The sequence below is a fragment of the Poecilia reticulata genome, chromosome 16, assembly GCF_904066995.2.
Source record: "Poecilia reticulata chromosome 16, P_reticulata-male-v2, whole genome shotgun sequence".
NCBI lineage: Eukaryota > Metazoa > Chordata > Actinopteri > Cyprinodontiformes > Poeciliidae > Poecilia > Poecilia reticulata.
The window spans coordinates 16,848,968-16,870,890 of record NC_088845.1 but is presented as its reverse complement, the minus strand read 5'-3'; the positions used below and the strand labels follow the sequence as shown (position 1 = coordinate 16,870,890).

General features: G+C 39.4%; 3 protein-coding genes across 3 annotated transcripts in view; all 3 read left to right on the top strand.

Moving 5' to 3' along the window:
* LOC145547722 (ribonuclease P protein subunit p38-like) overlaps nt 1–21,923 on the top strand; it is a 50,293-nt gene that overhangs the window by 13,545 nt on the left and 14,825 nt on the right. The window lies entirely within an intron of this gene.
* Nucleotides 1,969–7,062, top strand: LOC145547725 (uncharacterized). Its single transcript, XM_081597615.1, has 15 exons — nt 1,969–2,076; nt 2,180–2,289; nt 2,384–2,522; nt 2,611–2,722; nt 2,855–3,028; nt 3,270–3,359; nt 3,769–4,147; nt 4,301–4,450; nt 5,447–5,537; nt 5,628–5,782; nt 5,886–5,995; nt 6,090–6,228; nt 6,317–6,428; nt 6,555–6,728; nt 6,972–7,062. The coding sequence occupies exons 10-13, from the start codon at nt 5,632–5,634 to the stop codon at nt 6,337–6,339; spliced, it is 423 nt and encodes a 140-aa protein (XP_081453741.1). The 5' UTR covers nt 1,969–2,076; nt 2,180–2,289; nt 2,384–2,522; nt 2,611–2,722; nt 2,855–3,028; nt 3,270–3,359; nt 3,769–4,147; nt 4,301–4,450; nt 5,447–5,537; nt 5,628–5,631; the 3' UTR covers nt 6,340–6,428; nt 6,555–6,728; nt 6,972–7,062.
* LOC145547723 (uncharacterized) lies at nt 8,307–11,569 on the top strand. The gene is made up of 8 exons (XM_081597613.1): nt 8,307–8,510; nt 9,151–9,241; nt 9,332–9,486; nt 9,590–9,735; nt 9,830–9,968; nt 10,057–10,168; nt 10,301–10,474; nt 10,766–11,569. Exons 3-6 carry the CDS (start codon nt 9,336–9,338, stop codon nt 10,077–10,079), a joined length of 459 nt encoding a protein of 152 aa, XP_081453739.1. The 5' UTR covers nt 8,307–8,510; nt 9,151–9,241; nt 9,332–9,335; the 3' UTR covers nt 10,080–10,168; nt 10,301–10,474; nt 10,766–11,569.

Genomic DNA, 21,923 nt, shown 5'->3' with positions numbered 1-21,923 from the left:
ATACGTTCCTAGCGCTCATAAGCACGCGCTTATACAGAGCTTTCATAGAGCGTGTTCCGTGAAAGGTCAAACGTCTTTCAGCGAAGTCATAAAATTTTTTTAATGTATATATATATATATGTTATATATAGTTATATATATATACGTTTAATACTCGTATATGCGTGTGTGTGTGTGTGTGTGTGTATGTATTTAAAATGCTTTGTGACAGTCAGCGATCCCGCATGACTTTGTTTTTTCTCTTTTTGTGCAGCTACGTTGAAACGAAGCCTTCGTTTAGCAGTTAATAGATACTACGACTCGAATGGAGAACCAACAATCTCATACCGAGAAACGAGAGTCAGGTATATTATATAAGCATTTTTTTTAGCTATTATGTTTAACAGTCATCTGCTGATCAATGTACACATTTAAACATTTGTATTTTTTCCATCTTGGGCCAGGAGTATGCGAAGAAAACGCTTAATAAGAAGGGGACTAATAGATGGAGACAGTTTGGACAGCTACCAGGATAATGATATGATTTTCAATATAAAAGAGGAGATTGTCACTCTGATGCAACGTCGTGGGATCATCTTTTTCATCTTGCTCCTTTTTGGTAAATACTCTCCTTCCACAAACAAGCAATTTGAAAGTGTTGTAGAAAGTCTGTATTTTTTATGCTATGTCACTGACTGTCATCTTCTGCTCATGTTCATCAGGATGTAGCTGCCTATTTTCTGCTCGGCACTTGCGATCTTCAGAGTCATTTGTTACTCTAACTACAGAGGACACAACAGCTACAGTGGACACTGCAGCTACAGTGGACACAACAGCTACAGTGGACATGGTTGGTTTTCTCTTCCTAATATTAACTCTGATTTAAATATCCTGAAGAAACTTAAGAACAAACTGTTAATTTCAATGTTGTGGCAAACTTTCAGTCTCTAGATAAGGATCCAGAAAAGATCCCAGAGCCTTTCCACGAAGATCTGCAGCAGATGAAGAAGAAGATGAAAAAAAAATTCGGCTACCTTCTGCCACCAGCGGATCTTTAGCCAAACTTTGCTCTGGAGTCTCAAGATGAGCTATTAGAAATAAGTGTAAATAACTTTATTGATACATATATGTAATTGTTTTGTTTTGTTTTTTGTTGCGTTTTGATTGTTTAGATTTAAAGATGATTTTTTTGGGGTACTGGGTTGCTGGGCGATCTGCACAAACCTCTGACGGTGGTTGACGGTTGGCTGTTTTGGACGTGGTGTGGAGAGTGAGCGAGCTTGCGAGTCACGGTCGAAGGAGGATAGCTAAGAGGTGGTTCAATTGGGGTCCGGGCAATCAATTAACTAGCGTTCGGTTGATGTGGGAACAAGGTGGGTGTTTTTACGACTGAATTGTATTTATTGAGTGTAATTTTTATGTTCCGACATGAAATGTTGTTGATATTTGAGTAACTGTCAAACAGTTGAAACAGTTAGAATACGTTTTAGTTCATTTGTAATACAGAAATGTTAGTTAATTAAATGCATGTATTGTAAATTTAATGATATTATATAAAGTGAGGTTTATAGGTTAAGGTAAAAGGTTAGAACCACTAAGAGTTACTAATGGTATTTTATTTGTATGTTTGTAGCTCTTGCGGTTTGTTCATGAACAAAGGCTGTTTGTTCACGAATAAAGAATCGTGAACCATCAGTTAGAGAGACCATCTTTTCAACCGGGACGCTACAATAAGATCATAAACCAGATTGCAGATTTTTCAGACAATACACAGGGCAAAGTGACCCGCCTCAACAGGTGTTACGTCGATTTGCGTTTCCCTATCAGATAGGTTCCTAGCGCTCATAACAAGCATGCGCTTGTTCAACGCGTTCATCTAGGGAACTACGGACACCGTGAAAGCTCAAACATCGTCTTTCAGCAAAGTCATATATATATGTATGTGTGTGTGTGTTTAAAATGCTTTGTGACAGTCAGCGATCCCGCATGACTTTGTTTTTTCTCTTTTGGATAATGATATGATTTTCAATATAAAAGAGGAGATTGTCACTCTGATGCAACGTCGTGGGATCATCTTTTTCATCTTGCTCCTTTTTGGTAAATACTCTCCTTCCACAAACAAGCAATTTAAAAGTGTTGTAGAAAGTCTGTATTTTTTATGCTATGTCACTGACTGTCATCTTCTGCTCATGTTCATCAGGATGTAGCTGCCTATTTTCTGCTCGGCACTTGCGATCTTCAGAGTCATTTGTTACTCTACCTACAGAGGACACTGCAGCTACAGTGGACACTACAGCTACAGTGGACATAGTAGGTTTTCTCTTCCTAATATTAACTCTGATTTAAATATCCTGAACAAACTTAAGAACAAACTGTTAATTTCAATGTTGTGACAAACTTTCAGTCTCTAGATAAGGATCCAGAAAAGATCCCAGAGCCTTTCCACGAAGATCTGCAGGAGATGAAGAAGGAGATGAAAAAGAAATTCGACTACCTTCTGCCACCAGCGGATCTTTGGCCAAACTTTGCTCTGGAGTCTCAAGGTGAGCTATTAGAAATAAGATCATAAACCAGATTGCAGATTTTCAGTATTAAGGTTTCTTGACTCAATATTTCTGTTTTTTTGTGCAGATGCAAACTTGTGCACCATTTGACTTCAGCAAGATTTCACAACAACAGAACATGTAGATTGTTTGGGATATATTTTCAAAAGCAACCCAAAGGCCCAAGCATAGCCATTCAGGTTTGAATAACACTCAGAACATTAAATGAATATTATGCAAAGTGGAATTTCTGTTTGATAAAAATATTAGGCTTCATGATTTTCTTTTCTAATTAGTCTTGGTACCCCACCTAAACTTTGTTTTGTCTTCAGGGAAGAAATAATCTGATTCCTGGACAATGTTGGGCCTTTGCAGGCTTCCCAGGGCGTTTATCCATCAAACTGTCCCACAAAATCACCGTTACTCACGTGTCCGTGGGTCATATTCCTAAGAGCATATCCTCGACTTTCACAATCTCCAGTGCTCCGAAGGAATTTTCTGTCTATGTAAGTCAAGCAACATCACATGTATCTTATATATGTGTCCACCTATAGTGTGGAAGAAGGGGCTTTAAAATGTGTTGGCAATGATTTAGTATGACATCACTTGATCACATCCAAACTTTCTGTGTGCACAAATAATTTTCTGCTTATCTCAGGGTGTGATATGTTTTAAGATGCACCAACTAAATTTCACATATAGAAAGATCAAGATAAGGAACTGGATTTCTATCTAATTTTGTCTCAGGGAAAGAAGCATTCAGACGATCAGGAGAGTTTTTTGGGAACTTTTCAATATGACGAAGATGGTGACAGCTTACAGACCTTCAAGCTTCCTGTAAATATGTTGAATTAATATTTTATTAACCAAATACAACAGTTCTTACAGAAGCCAAGAGTGACTGACCCTGTTATAAATATTGGTAATTGTTCCTAACATACAACCATTAGGTTCTTCACACCAACTTTTATTATGTCTTATAACAAAATCTATCAATCTGTTATCACAAAATAGTTAGTTGTATAACGATAAGAAACAAATCAAAATAAATCTCCAGTCTTACTAGATATTAGTTTAATTCCATGGTATCTTGAAAAAATCTATGCAAAATATATTTACAGCAAGGACAGTTAAACTGGGCTTCCATGCACTTTAAGCAGATCTCCTTTGTTTCCACTGTCTTGTCTATTTGTAGCTATGGATCATCAATCTAAACCTCCTAATTTGCATCTTTCTTGGCTAACAGGAAGAAAAATGGACTCCTTCAGTCACATCAGTCTAAAGGTGAAAAACAACTGGGGTCAACTGGACTACACATGCCTCTATAATTTTACAGTGCATGGGGTAGTCGACACATGAGGAGGAGGAGGGCGACGACGGGGGCGGAGCTGGAGCCGCGGGGGGCGTTTCTAGGACCTCTTGGGACCGGCTGCAGGCTCTGGAGGGCCAGGCGGAGACTTGGGAGGAGCACTATGAGGATCTGGGGGCCCATCTGGAGCCGGCACTGGAAGAGTACAGGAAGGCAGAGTCTTGGGCAGGGCACAGGGGAACCTTGAGGAACCTCTAATGCCCCTTTTCCACCAGCTCTATATATTCTCACACTGAACCACAAAACAGTTGTAAATGTGAGTTAACACATGCTATGATATGGCAAAATATCCAGGTAACAGAGCATGAATTGTACTCTGCATCATTAGGTCATGAGCGTTCTTATAAGCAAAACTCAGAGTGCATTTTATTTGTCCACATTTTAATTATCCCATCTCCACTGTGCACAGCATCCAGCTCCTCACGCATGGAGTCTGAAAACGAGACGGAGGACTCCCCGTCATCTCTGCCCTCTTCGGAGCCCAGCTGTTCTGACTCCAGTAACGCTAGTCCAGACGTGCTTTCCACACCGCTGATGTCCAAGCAACGACGCCGTTCAGGTGAGCACCGTGGAGAACTGTCTAGTTTGCTTGTGGAAGACGTTTATTTATTTATAACAGACAGAAAAGACAATCAAGAAAAATAGTGTAAATAACTTTATTGATACATATATGTAATTGTTTTGTTTTGTTTTTTTTGTTGCGTTTTGATTGTTTTGATTTAAAGATGATTGTTTGGGGTACTGGGTTGCTGGGCGATCTGCACAAACCTCTGACGGTGGTTGACGGTTGGCTGTTTTGGACGTGGTGCGGAGAGTGAGCGAGCTTGCGAGTCACGGTCGAAGGAGGATAGCTAAGAGGTGGTTCAATTGGGGTCCGGGCAATCAATTAACTAGCGTTCGGTTGATGTGGGAACAAGGTGGGTGTTTTTACGACTGAATTGTATTTATTGAGTGTAATTTTTATGTTCCGACATGAAATGTTGTTGATATTTGAGTAACTGTCAAACAGTTGAAACAGTTAGAATACGTTTTAGTTCATTTGTAATACAGAAATGTTAGTTAATTAAATGCATGTATTGTAAATTTAATGATATTATATAAAGTGAGGTTTATAGGTTAAGGTAAAAGGTTAGAACCACTAAGAGTTACTAATGGTATTTTATTTGTATGTTTGTAGCTCTTGCGGTGTGTTCATGAACAAAGGCTGTTTGTTCACGAATAAAGAATCGTGAACCATCAGTTAGAGAGACCATCTTTTCAACCGGGACGCTACAATAAGATCATAAACCAGATTGCAGATTTTTCAGACAATACACAGGGCAAAGTGACCCGCCTCAACAGGTGTTACGTCGATTTGCGTTTCCCTATCAGATAGGTTCCTAGCGCTCATAACAAGCATGCGCTTGTTCAACGCGTTCATCTAGGGAACTACGGACACCGTGAAAGCTCAAACATCGTCTTTCAGCAAAGTCATATATATATGTATGTGTGTGTGTGTTTAAAATGCTTTGTGACAGCGATCCCGCATGACTTTGTTTTTTCTCTTTTTGTGCAGCTACGTAGAAACGAAGCCTTCGTTTAGCAAATAATGGATACTACGGTTCGAATGGAGAACAAACAATCTCATACCGAGAGACGAGAGTCAGGTATATTAAATAAGCATTTTTTTAGCTATTATGTTTAACAGTCATCCGCTGATCAATGTAAACACTTGTATTTTTTCCATCTTGGGCCAGGAGTATGCGAAGAAAACGCTTAATAAGAAGGGGACTAATTGATGGAGACAGTTTGGACAGCTACCAGGATAATGATATGATTTTCAATATAAAAGAGGAGATTGTCACTCTGATGCAACGTCGTGGGATCATCTTTTTCATCTTGCTCCTTTTTGGTAAATACTCTCCTTCCACAAACAAGCAATTTAAAAGTGTTGTAGAAAGTCTGTATTTTTTATGCTATGTCACTGACTGTCATCTTCTGCTCATGTTCATCAGGATGTAGCTGCCTATTTTCTGCTCAGCACTTGCGATCTTCAGAGTCATTTGTTACTCTACCTACAGAGGACACTGCAGCTACAGTGGACACTACAGCTACAGTGGACATAGTAGGTTTTCTCTTCCTAATATTAACTCTGATTTAAATATCCTGAACAAACTTAAGAACAAACTGTTAATTTCAATGTTGTGACAAACTTTCAGTCTCTAGATAAGGATCCAGAAAAGATCCCAGAGCCTTTCCACGAAGATCTGCAGGAGATGAAGAAGGAGATGAAAAAGAAATTCGACTACCTTCTGCCACCAGCGGATCTTTGGCCAAACTTTGCTCTGGAGTCTCAAGGTGAGCTATTAGAAATAAGATCATAAACCAGATTGCAGATTTTCAGTATTAAGGTTTCTTGACTCAATATTTCTGTTTTTTTGTGCAGATGCAAACTTGTGCACCATTTGACTTCAGCAAGATTTCACAACAACAGAACATGTAGATTGTTTGGGATATATTTTCAAAAGCAACCCAAAGGCCCAAGCATAGCCATTCAGGTTTGAATAACACTCAGAACATTAAATGAATATTATGCAAATTGATAAAAATATTAGGCTTCATGATTTTCTTTTCTAATTAGTCTTGGTACCCCACCTAAACTTTGTTTTGTACTCTGTCTTCAGGGAAGAAATAATCTGATTCCTGGACAATGTTGGGCCTTTGCAGGCTTCCCAGGGCGTTTATCCATCAAACTGTCCCACAAAATCACCGTTACTCACGTGTCCGTGGGTCATATTCCTAAGAGCATATCCTCGACTTTCACAATCTCCAGTGCTCCGAAGGAATTTTCTGTCTATGTAAGTCAAGCAACATCACATGTATCTTATATATGTGTCCACCTATAGTGTGGAAGAAGGGGCTTTAAAATGTGTTGGCAATGATTTAGTATGACATCACTTGATCACATCCAAACTTTCTGTGTGCACAAATAATTTTCTGCTTATCTCAGGGTGTGATATGTTTTAAGATGCACCAACTAAATTTCACATATATAGAAAGATCAAGATAATGAACTGGATTTCTATCTAATTTTGTCTCAGGGAAAGAAGCATTCAGACGATCAGGAGAGTTTTTTGGGAACTTTTCAATATGACGAAGATGGTGACAGCTTACAGACCTTCAAGCTTCCTGTAAATATGTTGAATTAATATTTTATTAACCAAATACAACAGTTCTTACAGAAGCCAAGAGTGACTGACCCTGTTATAAATATTGGTAATTGTTCCTAACATACAACCATTAGGTTCTTCACACCAACTTTTATTATGTCTTATAACAAAATCTATCAATCTGTTATCACAAAATAGTTAGTTGTATAACGATAAGAAACAAATCAAAATAAATGTCCAGTCTTACTAGATATTAGTTTAATTCCATGGTATCTTGAAAAAATCTATGCAAAATATATTTACAGCAAGGACAGTTAAACTGGGCTTCCATGCACTTTAAGCAGATCTCCTTTGTTTCCACTGTCTTGTCTATTTGTAGCTATGGATCATCAATCTAAACCTCCTAATTTGCATCTTTCTTGGCTAACAGGAAGAAAAATGGACTCCTTCAGTCACATCAGTCTAAAGGTGAAAAACAACTGGGGTCAACTGGACTACACATGCCTCTATAATTTTACAGTGCATGGGGTAGTCGACACATGAGGAGGAGGAGGGCGACGACGGGGGCGGAGCTGGAGCCGCGGGGGGCGTTTCTAGGACCTCTTGGGACCGGCTGCAGGCTCTGGAGGGCCAGGCGGAGACTTGGGAGGAGCACTATGAGGATCTGGGGGCCCATCTGGAGCCGGCACTGGAAGAGTACAGGAAGGCAGAGTCTTGGGCAGGGCACAGGGGAACCTTGAGGAACCTCTAATGCCCCTTTTCCACCAGCTCTATATATTCTCACACTGAACCACAAAACAGTTGTAAATGTGAGTTAACACATGCTATGATATGGCAAAATATCCAGGTAACAGAGCATGAATTGTACTCTGCATCATTAGGTCATGAGCGTTCTTATAAGCAAAACTCAGAGTGCATTTTATTTGTCCACATTTTAATTATCCCATCTCCACTGTGCACAGCATCCAGCTCCTCACGCATGGAGTCTGAAAACGAGACGGAGGACTCCCCGTCATCTCTGCCCTCTTCGGAGCCCAGCTGTTCTGACTCCAGTAACGCTAGTCCAGACGTGCTTTCCACACCGCTGATGTCCAAGCAACGACGCCGTTCAGGTGAGCACCGTGGAGAACTGTCTAGTTTGCTTGTGGAAGACGTTTATTTATTTATAACAGACAGAAAAGACAATCAAGAAAAATAGTGTAAATAACTTTATTGATACATATATGTAATTGTTTTGTTTTGTTTTTTTTGTTGCGTTTTGATTGTTTTGATTTAAAGATGATTGTTTGGGGTACTGGGTTGCTGGGCGATCTGCACAAACCTCTGACGGTGGTTGACGGTTGGCTGTTTTGGACGTGGTGCGGAGAGTGAGCGAGCTTGCGAGTCACGGTCGAAGGAGGATAGCTAAGAGGTGGTTCAATTGGGGTCCGGGCAATCAATTAACTAGCGTTCGGTTGATGTGGGAACAAGGTGGGTGTTTTTACGACTGAATTGTATTTATTGAGTGTAATTTTTATGTTCCGACATGAAATGTTGTTGATATTTGAGTAACTGTCAAACAGTTGAAACAGTTAGAATACGTTTTAGTTCATTTGTAATACAGAAATGTTAGTTAATTAAATGCATGTATTGTAAATTTAATGATATTATATAAAGTGAGGTTTATAGGTTAAGGTAAAAGGTTAGAACCACTAAGAGTTACTAATGGTATTTTATTTGTATGTTTGTAGCTCTTGCGGTGTGTTCATGAACAAAGGCTGTTTGTTCACGAATAAAGAATCGTGAACCATCAGTTAGAGAGACCATCTTTTCAACCGGGACGCTACAATAAGATCATAAACCAGATTGCAGATTTTTCAGACAATACACAGGGCAAAGTGACCCGCCTCAACAGGTGTTACGTCGATTTGCGTTTCCCTATCAGATAGGTTCCTAGCGCTCATAACAAGCATGCGCTTGTTCAACGCGTTCATCTAGGGAACTACGGACACCGTGAAAGCTCAAACATCGTCTTTCAGCAAAGTCATATATATATGTATGTGTGTGTGTGTGTTTAAAATGCTTTGTGACAGCGATCCCGCATGACTTTGTTTTTTCTCTTTTTGTGCAGCTACGTAGAAACGAAGCCTTCGTTTAGCAAATAATGGATACTACGGTTCGAATGGAGAACAAACAATCTCATACCGAGAGACGAGAGTCAGGTATATTAAATAAGCATTTTTTTAGCTATTATGTTTAACAGTCATCCGCTGATCAATGTAAACACTTGTATTTTTTCCATCTTGGGCCAGGAGTATGCGAAGAAAACGCTTAATAAGAAGGGGACTAATTGATGGAGACAGTTTGGACAGCTACCAGGATAATGATATGATTTTCAATATAAAAGAGGAGATTGTCACTCTGATGCAACGTCGTGGGATCATCTTTTTCATCTTGCTCCTTTTTGGTAAATACTCTCCTTCCACAAACAAGCAATTTAAAAGTGTTGTAGAAAGTCTGTATTTTTTATGCTATGTCACTGACTGTCATCTTCTGCTCATGTTCATCAGGATGTAGCTGCCTATTTTCTGCTCGGCACTTGCGATCTTCAGAGTCATTTGTTACTCTACCTACAGAGGACACTGCAGCTACAGTGGACACTACAGCTACAGTGGACACTGCAGCTACAGTGGACACTACAGCTACAGTGGACATAGTAGGTTTTCTCTTCCTAATATTAACTCTGATTTAAATATCCTGAACAAACTTAAGAACAAACTGTTAATTTCAATGTTGTGACAAACTTTCAGTCTCTAGATAAGGATCCAGAAAAGATCCCAGAGCCTTTCCACGAAGATGTGCAGGAGATGAAGAAGGAGATGAAAAAGAAATTCGACTACCTTCTGCCACCAGCGGATCTTTGGCCAAACTTTGCTCTGGAGTCTCAAGGTGAGCTATTAGAAATAAGATCATGAACCAGATTGCAAATTTTCAGTATTAAGGTTTCTTGACTCAATATTTCTGTTTTTTTGTGCAGATGCAAACTTGTGCACCATTTGACTTCAGCAAGATTTCACAACAACAGAACATGTAGATTGTTTGGGATATATTTTCAAAAGCAACCCAAAGGCCCAAGCATAGCCATTCAGGTTTGAATAACACTCAGAACATTAAATGAATATTATGCAAAGTGGAATTTCTGTTTGATAAAAATATTAGGCTTCATGATTTTCTTTTCTAATTAGTCTTGGTACCCCACCTAAACTTTGTTTTGTCTTCAGGGAAGAAATAATCTGATTCCTGGACAATGTTGGGCCTTTGCAGGCTTCCCAGGGCGTTTATCCATCAAACTGTCCCACAAAATCACCGTTACTCACGTGTCCGTGGGTCATATTCCTAAGAGCATATCCCCGACTTTCACAATCTCCAGTGCTCCAAAGGAATTTTCTGTCTATGTAAGTCAAGCAACATCACATGAGCCAGAAATATTTGGACAGTGACACAAGTTTTGTTATTTTAGCTGTTTACAAAAACATGTTCAGAAATACAATTATATATATAATATGGGCTGAAAGTGCACGCTCCCAGCTGCAGTATGAGAGTTTCCACTTCCAAATCGGAGAAAGGGTTTAGAAATCATAGCTCTGTAATGCATAGCCTCCTCTTTTTCAAGGGACCAAAAGTAATTGAACAGTGGACTCTAAGGGCTGCAATTAACTCAGAAGGCGTCTCCCTTTGTTTTCCAGATGAAAGAAAATTCAGGGAAATGGCAGAGCTCTTTGAAAACAAGTGGGGGTTTCCAAACTGTGTGGGTGCTATTGATGGCTCTCACATACCAATCATAGCACCTCAAGAATACCACACGGACTATTACAATCAAAAGGGTTGGCACTCCATAATCCTCCAAGGTGCTGTCGACGGTAAAGGTCTCTTTTGGAATGTCTTCGCAGGACAACCAGGGAGTTTACACGATGCCAGAGTCCTGCGTTTGTCTACTCTGTGGTAGTTTGTTGGCCAGGGGCGTCTTCTTCCTACCCAAAAGCTGAGGATAGGTGCTGCTGAAGTTGGCTTCTACATCCTTGGGGATGCTGCTTATCCTCTTCAGGACTGGCTAATGAAACCATTCAGTGATACAGGAAGGCTTGGAGCAGAAAAACAAACATTTAACAACAAGCTGAGCCGTGCCCGCGTGGTGGTGGAGAATGCCTTTGGAAGGTTGAAGGGAAGGTGGCGCTGCCTCCTTAAAAGGAATGACTGTGATGTCAACTTGGTGAAATCCATGGTGCTCACCTGCTGTGCTCTTCACAACCTGTGTGAGGGCCATGGGGAGATGTACGAGACAACATTGAATGAAGACACTACAGCAGCACTGCAGCCCGAGCTGATGACACAAGCTCTGGATGCGCAGGGAACACATGTGCGCAATGCAGTGATGGGACTTTTACTTTAACTGTATACAATGTGACTGATGTTTGCACAATGTTCATGGTTGGACTTGGATTCTTGTGATGTTGTGGTCACACCAAAGTTCAATAAAGTTATTGCTGTAAGTCTGTCTGGTGTCACTTTATATAACATTTTACATGTCCTCATAAATGCAATTAATGGCATTTATTTACATATTTAACTAACGTGATGCATCTTTAATGATAAAGCAATAACAATCCTTAATTGTTTAAAAACCAAGTTAGAAGCAAACTATTGTTGCCTTTTTTCTGATGTCAACAGCCTCCGAACCCGAATTAGTAGGTTTAACATTGTTTTTGTTAGTGAAAGTCTTAATAGAAATTTCAGCGTACTGTAGTATTGAGCCTAGAAGGGAGCTGAGGTGCTGTTCAATAGAAAATAAAGAACTAATTGTTGATTAGCTTTTTATAAAGCTCCAAACTCTAAGCATACATGCGCCACACTTCAGCTGATGGTTTTTTGGAGCCTTTATTGGAAACTTCACAGAAACTGTGTTCATGTCCTGCACATTCTGAAATGGTGGTTAGTAAATGCTTGTTTAAATCATTTCAATGCTACTGATTGCTAATAAAGTTACACATTCCATGAAAGTCCAGATCAGCACACAATACATGCAATCCACCTACCACTTTATCCTCACCTTAGTGTGTCTCCACGCCCATACACAATTTGTGTCTGAAAGGTTTGCAAAGTTACTACTTCATGACCTGACCTTTATTTGAGGTCTTTGCATGTTTAACAGCCATTGGCAATGCAGGAAGGAACAATAAGACCTTTTGACAAGTAATTCATATGCAAATACAGTCGTAAAAGGAAACCTAACGTTTGCAAATTTGTATTTTGTTACACCTCACTTTGCAACTATTGACCTTACAACCCCAGTCTCTATAGACAAACCAGAATTCAAGCTTTTCTACTCTGTGACGAAAACTGTGGAAGTAAATATGTGCCATCAGAATTTGAATAAAAAATGCATCTGAAACTTGAATGTTGTATATTTCAACTGCGAACCACCACCCTGAGGGAAGCAGTTTTGCGGTCTAATCTTTATTGAATAGTCCCAGACCCCTACAAAAAATTGAGCATGTTAAGACCACATAGCAGGATGGGCAAAATATTTTTTGGGGCTTGGTTTCAACATATATTTTTTAATATTGTATCCCAAACATGCCATCTCTGCTGTCAGGGTATATATTGAAATGTGTTTTATTTTTAAAAATTACATTTTTTAAAGAACCTTCATTTTAAAAGTAAACTATTTATACTGTACATATTCATGTTTTTCAATATGATTTATTTATATTTAAAGGATGTCATTACGAATAAATGTCAAATTTATTTTATTATTTAAGTAATCGGCTTTCAAAAATCCCATCTTTTTCTACTCAAAGGTGGATTTGTGGCAAGGTACACATACCCCCCCAAAATCTCGGAAACCGTTAGAGATAATGGGCTGCTCTAATTCTGGTAATACACGTAATAGAAAAATACATTCAGAGTACAAAAAACAAAGAAAAAAAATTGGTTGCCGGTACCTACTTCTTGTCTTCTGGCTAACTAACTTAGTTGTTGCAATACCCCAGCTTGTTCAATGTCCTTTTGTTCAAGGTTCTGTCCACCATCCTGTTCATTATCCTCTGTATCATTCACTACCAACTGTTCTTCATCCATCTCAAAGTTTTCACCTTGGTCAGACATGTTCTGTGTTTTGTTTTTGTTGTTTTTAAGTTCACTTAACAGTCAATAGAAATGTATATAGCAAAGGATAAATTGGTTGAAATCCCGAGTCCACTGGATGCTCCTAGGCTGCTCCAAGACCGCTGATGGGCGATGCTTTCTCCCGCCTGGAATGCGTTCTGGTCTGACGATCACCTCGGCTGAAATCCCTCTCAACCACGCCAGCACAAACTGTTCAGCAACGTCCTCCTCTGATCTCGAAACAGATGCCGCCACACAGATACGATACCCATGTCCACTCTGGTGTAGGCCACTTCTTCACCACTGCCGTTTAATGCTAACGCTGCACCGCCATATACATGTCCTCACAGAGAGAAAAAAAAAATGTAAGAACGAGACCCCACTCATTGTACCAATATGTGAAGCCGGGATTAATACAGCACACGGAGCTTCACACAGAAGGGGTTCTTTATTCTCAAAAAGACAATGTTGAAACAAAATAAAAAGAATGAAATTCAATATATGGAGAAATAAATGTCCCGTATTTCGAACAGTAGAAAGCCTTAGCTTCGGTGAAATGGCGGGCTAACAATGCGGTTAGCGCTCAGAGTATAACGCAGCGCTGAAATCTAACAGCATAAAACGGCTAAACAAACTATCACTTCCACCTCTTCTTTGTCAAGAAAGAGCTCGCTACTGCCGGTGTTTAGTCATCTTTAATACAAGTCTTCTTATAACTTTTGTGCCACTGACACAACACCACCGTCGAACTCACTGGCTGACCGTTTCTTGTGAGGTAGAAATGAGAGCGAAAACAAAAAGGAATTCTTAAACTTAAATTAATTGGAACCACTTGCTATCATCATGCTACATCACGTGCTTCTTTCCTTTTTCTGGTGCCCCAGCGAACATTCTGGAATGCACTTCCTACTTAGATTTTCAAAATAAAAGTCACAATACCAAAAAATGTGCCTAATACAAAATAAAACATACTAACTAAAACTATAGCAGTAAAACAAACGGCAGTGGCACCTCTAGAAGAGGACAAACAGAAAAAAATGACATTAGCATCATTTCTGTAGCATTGTCCACTGAAGATAATTCAGTTCCAACATTAATTACCGAACACTTGGATTCTTCTCTCATGTGGCCATACAGTCGTCTTCTCCACCAGGTCTCAGATCAAAAAATTTCCTTCTCTTCCGTTTTACCAGTTAGCGCCACAGTACATCAACAAGAGGTTTTTTCTACTTCCGGTAATTTTAGACCTCTCTGTAGAAACAGCACCACATGCTGACACAAACAAGAATTACAACCAGTCGGTGAAATAAAAGCAAAAGATGGTTTACAAAATACATTTGACATGTACCCATTTTTTCACCTGGTTACATTCTCCCCTGCTTGATCGTCATCAAAATCATAAAGCCTAATATTTTATCAAACAGAAATACCACTTTGCATAATATTCATTTAATGTTCTGAGTGTTGTTCAAACCTGAATGGCTATGCTTGGGCCTGTGGGTTGTTGAAAATATATCCCAAACAATCTACATGTTCTGTTGTTGTGAAATGTTGCTGAAGTCAAATGGTGCACAAGTTTTGCACCTGCACAAAAAACAGAAATATTGAGTCAAGAAACCTTAGTATTGAAAATCTGCAATCTGGTTTATGATTTTATTTCTAAAAGCTCACCTTGAGACTCCAGAGCAAAGTTTGGCCAAAGATCCGCTGGTGGCAGAAGGTAGCCAATTTTTTTTTTTCCATCTCCTTCTTTATCTCCTGCAGATCTTCGTGGAAAGGCTCTGGGATCTTTTCTGGATCCTTATCTAGAGACTGCAAGTTTGCCACAACATTGAAATTAACAGCTTGTTCTCAAGTTTGTTCAGGATATTTAAATCAGAGTTAATATTAGGAAGAGAAAACCTACCATGTCCACGGTAGCTGCAGTGTCCACTGTAGCTGTAGTGTCGCTCTAAGCTCTCGCATATTGACGAGAAAACGGACAAAAATATGGCCGTAGAGGAAATTTTAAAGATATTTGTAACATTATCACGTCGGACACAAGAGATCTGCTGTCTCCAACATGCATTCTTTCAAAAACTCACCTTCGGAGAAAGGCTTGCCAGCAAAAAACTTGCCTTGGTACTTGACTCTTGAATCGCAGTTTGTCGGTGAAAAACATTTTGCTGAGTCTTTAAATTAGCTACCAACCTCTGAGCAGTAGCCGCGCGTTCTTGTGTTGATTGCTTGCTAGCGTAGTTAGCATGCTTTGTGGCAAAGTGACGGCTGATATTGTACTCCTTGAAAACGGCAACCGTTTCTTGGCATATCAGACATACCGCCATTGATCGGACTTCAGCAAAAAAATATTTTACTGTCCACTTTTTTAAATACTCGGCACTCTGTCCACTTTTCTTTTCTTTGGTCCGCTGTCTGGAGCTCCGCGTGCGAGTAAAAGGGGAGGCGATGGGTAACAACAGACACGTAAGTCACGTTATTGCTCGGATTTTATGGCGCCACCTAAAGTCCCTGTACTTCACATTTTAACGGGAAAAAAAGAGCAACGCGACTTGGATGTAAGGAGTAAGGCGACAGTTTTGTAGAAATGTAGTGAAGTAGAAAGTACAGATACTTACTGTAAAATGTAGTGGAGTAAAAGTAGAAAGTATCCATTATTAAATCTACTTAAGTACAGATACACAAATTGTACTTAAGTACATACTTCCCACCACTGATTCTAACATACTATTTTCCATGATATTAGTAGTGTTGAGACGCTTTACCAAGGTCGAGAAAGAGTCACAAGCTGTTAGACAAAGGCCCATAGTAAAGTTACACGTTTGATTCTGTTAGACACCAAGGTCCATTTCTCACAAAAAAGAAACGTTTTCTCAGGCCACAGAGACATGGTGTGATTTCAGGGAGTGTCTTCAGTCCATATAATCAGCTACCCTCCTCTTTCTCCTCAGACGCTGCACAGACTTTTTTAGAAACTCTTCTCGGATGTAATGGTTAAAGCGTCTCCTTTCAGCACTGAAAGTGAATAAAATAAGTAAAGTCTGAATGCTTTTCTTGGCTGATTTTATGCTCCGTGTGTCAATACAAATTATGATTCATCGATCAAGATTTCCATTCCCGACAGTAGTTAGTATATTCATATTTTTGCTGGTTTCTCCTCCAGTTGTTGCAGATCGGCAAAACAAAATTTCAAAAGGGCTTAGATCAGCTCTTGCTCTAGTCCTCATTCTCATGTACATCAAAACCAAGGGTTTGGCCAGGACAATCCTGTTTTTACACAACATTTTGCCAATTTGTTTTTAAGCGTGCCATTCTCACGTTCCACAGCTCCTCCTGACTGGATGATACGCACAGTTCATCTTTAATTTAAACCCAAACAATGTGCTTATGTCTTTTAACACTTGGTTTACAAAATGCATTCCATGGATACCTTACCACAGGGTCTGTGTTTCATTGGCTAATGCCCATTTGACGTCACTGCGCAGCTATCACGTGCCTTACCGTCTCACAAACTCATGCTAATGTACATTGTGGACTACCAGACCGACTGAAAGTTTTTGCGTCAGGACTTGAACAAAAATGGTTCTCCGTCAGTGAGGTATCTGTACAGGTGATGTCAGGTATCCTGATCGTGTTTGTGGAACCAAAATTCACAGATTTCCAAAATCTGAAACGGAAAGCCTTGCTTGGATTAAAGCTTGTGCATGCCCGCATTTGCAGCTCAACCGTCGTAGGATCAATAAGAACAAAGGATTGTCTGCTGGCGTAAGCATTATTGCTTTGCTTTCTTTGTGTTTAGTGAATGAAAAAAATAAAGTCAAAAATAAACACGTCCATTATGAAAACCTTTTAGCCAAGTACAGCATAATGGCAGTACCGATACAACTTCTACATCCTGAAGCCTGTCTGTTACAGCTTTACGTTAGCTGAACAGATCAAATATTCAATGTGTACTGTATGACATACATTAAAGATTTTATTTCACTTGAAAAGGATTTTTACTAAACTATAATCGTGTTAGCCACGCTAACTTTTACTAAACTGTAATCGTGTTAGCCACGCTAGCACCGAGTACCGTGCATCAGGCCTAGGCATACTGAAACATTTGCAAACAACAGAAATCAGTCATTTCAAAAGTAACCCTCTAAACCATGAATGCCCGACTTACCTTACAAGAACAATAGCCATCAGTGATCTTGTCCACGGCTATATTTATGCTGAGGGTGTGAGGATCTGCCGTTTTCCTCATTGATCGGTAGCATTTAGCTGTGGCTAAATGCCATTGTTGGAGGCATCCAACATTGTTGGAGGCATCCCGTGGCTCAAACACCTTGATGTCGTCCAAAAAAGATTATATGAACTTGTTGGTTCCTCTGTCCATTGTCATGGCTGATATTTTTTGAAAATCCAGCAGAAATCCAACACTAATCGATTCAGAAATACTCTGTAGAGAGTCAGTTAAAACGAAATATGCCATGTTTAGACATAGAAACTAAGTCCTGCGAGGCTTTGTTTGTGAGCAATGCAGTCACGTGGGACTGTCGAGGGGCGTTTCTGGGTGCAGCTTGGTAAGGTATCTCTTGAAATAAGATCAGGTATTCCCCATCGAGAAATAATTTCTGTCAAAGCTTTTGCTATAGCGCTACTGTCTGCGTTTTTTGTGGGGAAAGCCTCAACATACTTAGAAAACATATCTACCTTTTCCCTTCAGAAGGTGTTAGTTCAATGAAATTCATCATCAAATGCTGAAATGGCCAATCTGGAGGTGAATGTACTGCTTGTGGGATCACTAAAGTTCTAGTTGAATTGTGAGCTACACAGATATGACATTTCTTACAAAAAACCTTTTTGCTGTCACAGGAAAAATTCTTGTATACCATCTTTGCTTTAGTTTAGAAGAGTAACAAAGTTTGTCACTATGAGATTGCAGGAGATTACATGAACCCCCTCTTTCCACTTACACCACTTTCACAGACTTATCAGGGTCAAGCAGAACCAAAGCTTGTAGTGCCCTTTTCAACACCTCAACTCTTCCCCCGCTTTCAGTAGTCAGGCACTGTAAGCTGTGAGGCCACACCCATTGATTAGAGAAGAAAGTGGAGCCTCAAAGTTTAGTAGTTAGAAGGGAAAGTCCTAATTAAGATTGGTTCCTAAGAGTGGTATCATTTGCCCTGGGTCTGTGGTCTGGGAGCAACTCAGCTTGCTAAAACGATAGTGACTGATTATTTTTAAAGATGACATCATCCAGTAAAGTCAACTGTACCTTTACACACTGCAGCTTCAGTGAAAAGCCTTATAACCCGTAAAACAGCAGTTTTAAAGGTGTCCTCCCTACATTGTTCCAGAGATGTGACCAAGTCACTGTGTTGCAAGTCTCAAGTAAGTCTCAAGTCTCTGTCCTCAAGTCCGAGTCAAGTCTCAAGTAAAGACGGTCAAGCCAAGTCAAAACAGGCAAAAGTCGAGTCAAGTCTCAAGTCAGGAACCTTTAATTTCAAGTCAATTTGAGTCGTTTTTATTTTTTTATCATTTGCAATTATACATAAAATTCAAATAGACCATTTGTTCTTTTTAAAATCTGTATTTATCTCAAATGATAGAACATGTGCAGCTGAACACAAAGTATAAAAACCTTTTTAAATTGGACCTCTTTATTGCGCAGTTCTGATAAACTTGATATTCAATAAAAAAGTTTTCAAAAAATGAAATAAGTATATATGAAGTTATCACAAGTAAACTCAGAAAGGTCTGGTGCATTTATTTATCTGCTTTTATTTCTAAGTATGTTAGTTTCAGTCCTCCTTAAATATGGGCCAGATATTCTAAACACAAAATTTATTTGGGACAGTCACTGTATTTGGTCTGTTTTAACAAATAAACCACATAAAAAAAACAAAATCATTGCAAATAAAGTGGAATGGTTTTGAATTTGGATGTGATGGTAAAATAAATATCTGCCAGGCCAAGTGGGTTTAATCTACAGCCAATTTCAAATCTCAATATTGATAAAAACATGTGGTGTGAATCAAGCTGGTCAGAATCACTAAACACAAAATAACGAGCTCATTATTTTATGTCTTACTCAGTTAACTATCCCACTTAGTGTTATATTCCGGGTCAGTGAGATTGTATAATTTTTATTTTTACAGAAATTTTTGAAAGATGGTCAAAAAAAAAAAAAAACGGGATTCTTTTTTTTTTTCCTAGCAAAGCTATACTACTTGGAAATGGGTTCTGTGCGACTTGTGACAGTCACGCCGGTCAGTGCATTAAGCCAAAAACAGTTGACTTAATGCACTGACTGCAATAAACAATATATTGTCAATATAATTTCCCAACGTAGATGTCTACAAATACACCAACCATCCTTAGATGATACTAGGACCCGGGCTCATCATCATGATGGGACAGAGAGACTCTGTTCCCTGAGTTCAGGTCCAGAATCTGCTTTCTGTTCCGGAGCACCGCTCACTATCCACCGGCTTCCTGAGCTAACACGGTGCACATCATTTGTGGAGGCATTTGAAGGACTGGATTTATGGTAAATCATCACCAATTAAACCCGGAGTACACATGCTAACACGAAGTTAGCTAAAGTCAACTATCTTACAGCAAAAGAAAAGTGCCACCTACCATCTTTGTGAAGCTTCAAATGCCGGACAAAGTTGGACGTCGTGGCATCTCCATCCGATATTTTCTTCTTGCATGTTTTACAAGTTGCAGTTTGTTTTTTATTCAAAAGTTCATAACCTACGTAGCCAAAAAGAAATTACTCGCGGAAGCATATTCGAGTGGTTATTTCGTCTTTCGTTCCCTGAGCTCTGCAGCGTCGCCGAAATGTCCAAATCCTGTTAATTTGATTGGTTGAGCTGCAGCTACGCACACATACATACATAAGGAGAGAGGAAAAACAGAGGGACGGTCTGCGGATATTAATACGGAATGTGTGAAATTAATTAATGACGCCACTATATTAATAATGTGCTTTAAATTTTAAGACTTTGAGTAAAAAATATCAAGTCTTTTCAAGTAAACAGCTTCAAGTCGAGTCAAGTCCCAAGTCTATGGACCTTACCACAGGGCCCGCCTTTCATTGGCTAATGCCCATTTTACGTCACTGCGCAGCTATCACGTCGGTTACCGGCTCACAAACTCATGCTAATGTACATTGTGGACTACCAGACCGACAGAAAGTTTTAGCGTCAGGACTAAAAAAAAAAGGTTTTTACCATCAGTGAGGTATCTGTACAGGCGATGTCAAGTATCCTGATCGTGTTTGTGGAACTAAAATTCACAGATTTCCAAAATCTGAAACGGAAAGCCTTGCTTGGATTAAAGCTTGTGCACGACCACATTTGCAGCTCAACCGTCGTAGGATCAATAAGAACAAAGGATTGTCTGCTGGCGCAAGTATTATTGCTTTGCTTTCTTTGTGTTTAGTGAATGAAAAAAATAAAGTCAATAATAAACACATCCATTATGAAAACCTTTTAGCCAAGTACGGCATAATGGCAGTACCGATACAACTTCTACATCCTGAAGCCTGTCTGTTACAGCTTTATGTTAGCTGAACAGATCAAATTTTCAATGTGTACCATATCTGACATACATTAAAGATTTTATTTCACCTGAAAAGGCTTTTTACTAAACTGTAATCGTGTTAGCCACGCTAGCTTTTACTAAACTGTAATCGTGTTAGCCACGCTAGCACCGAGTACCGTCCTAGGCACATTTGAACCCTCAAATCATGAATGTCCAACTCACCCAGCCTTGCAAGAACAGGCATCAGCGATCTTGTCCACGGCTATATTTATGCTGAAGGTCTGAGGATCTGCCGTTTTCCTCATCGACTGGTAGCATTTAGCTGCAACTCGCACAATGTTAGAGGCATGACGTGGCTAAAACATCTTGATGTCGTCCAAAAAAGATGACATGAACTTGTTGGTTCCCTTGTCCATTGTCGTGGCTGATATTTTGTGAAAATCCTGCAGAAATGCTAAACTAATCGACTCAGAAATACTCTGCAGTCAGTCGAAACAAAAAATCCCATAGAACCTAAGCTCTGCGAGGAGGTTAATGTGAGACATGAAGTCACGTGGGACTTTCGAGGGACTTTCGAGGGGCGTTTCTGGGCGGAGCTTGGTAAGGTCCATGGCATGAAAGTCAAAGTCAAGTCCAAGTATTTGAGCATTTTTTCAAGTCAAGTCTCAAGTCGTGATTTTAACGACTCGAGTCTGACTCGAGTCCAAGTGACTCGAGTCCCCACCTCTGTGTCTTCAGGTCTCTTCTGCTATCACAGCTGTAGAAACATCTAAACATTATTTGCAAACTTATTTAATGGACAATCACATCTTGCAGAAATACAAAAACAAAGCAGATATAATCAGTAAATAAATGGTAAAAAGTACCATCAGTTCCTTCAAGGATGAAATAAGACTGAAAACGAAATTTTGTATTACATCCTCTAAACATAAAATAGGATCTATTTTTCCTCTCCCTCTACGAAAGCCACTCTGATAAGGAGCAATTAAATGTTTTGACTCCAAATATTGTATCAATCTCTCATTCACCATCAGTTTACACAGATGTTAAAGCTATTGGTCTGTAATTTCCAGGGTTACTATGATCTTTCCCAAGTTTCTCGTATCTGTGATCACAGCCGCTTGTTGCTGATAGAACCTCTTTTTTTTTTTTTAACCGTTTTTTAAAAATCTTTATTTACAATTTATCTGCTAATTTAAACAG

What these genes read in the sequence shown, in the direction of transcription:
- LOC145547723 (XM_081597613.1), top strand. Translation starts at nt 9,336, where the DNA reads ATGCGAAGAAAACGCTTAATAAGAAGGGGACTAATTGATGGAGACAGT. An exon ending in TTTCATCTTGCTCCTTTTTG is followed by an intron (nt 9,487 to 9,589) that starts GTAAATACTCTC and finishes CATGTTCATCAG; the next exon opens with GATGTAGCTGCCTATTTTCT. An exon ending in CTACAGCTACAGTGGACATA is followed by an intron (nt 9,736 to 9,829) that starts GTAGGTTTTCTC and finishes ACAAACTTTCAG; the next exon opens with TCTCTAGATAAGGATCCAGA.
- LOC145547725 (XM_081597615.1), top strand. Translation starts at nt 5,632, where the DNA reads ATGCGAAGAAAACGCTTAATAAGAAGGGGACTAATTGATGGAGACAGT. An exon ending in TTTCATCTTGCTCCTTTTTG is followed by an intron (nt 5,783 to 5,885) that starts GTAAATACTCTC and finishes CATGTTCATCAG; the next exon opens with GATGTAGCTGCCTATTTTCT. An exon ending in CTTTGCTCTGGAGTCTCAAG is followed by an intron (nt 6,229 to 6,316) that starts GTGAGCTATTAG and finishes TTTTTTGTGCAG; the next exon opens with ATGCAAACTTGTGCACCATT.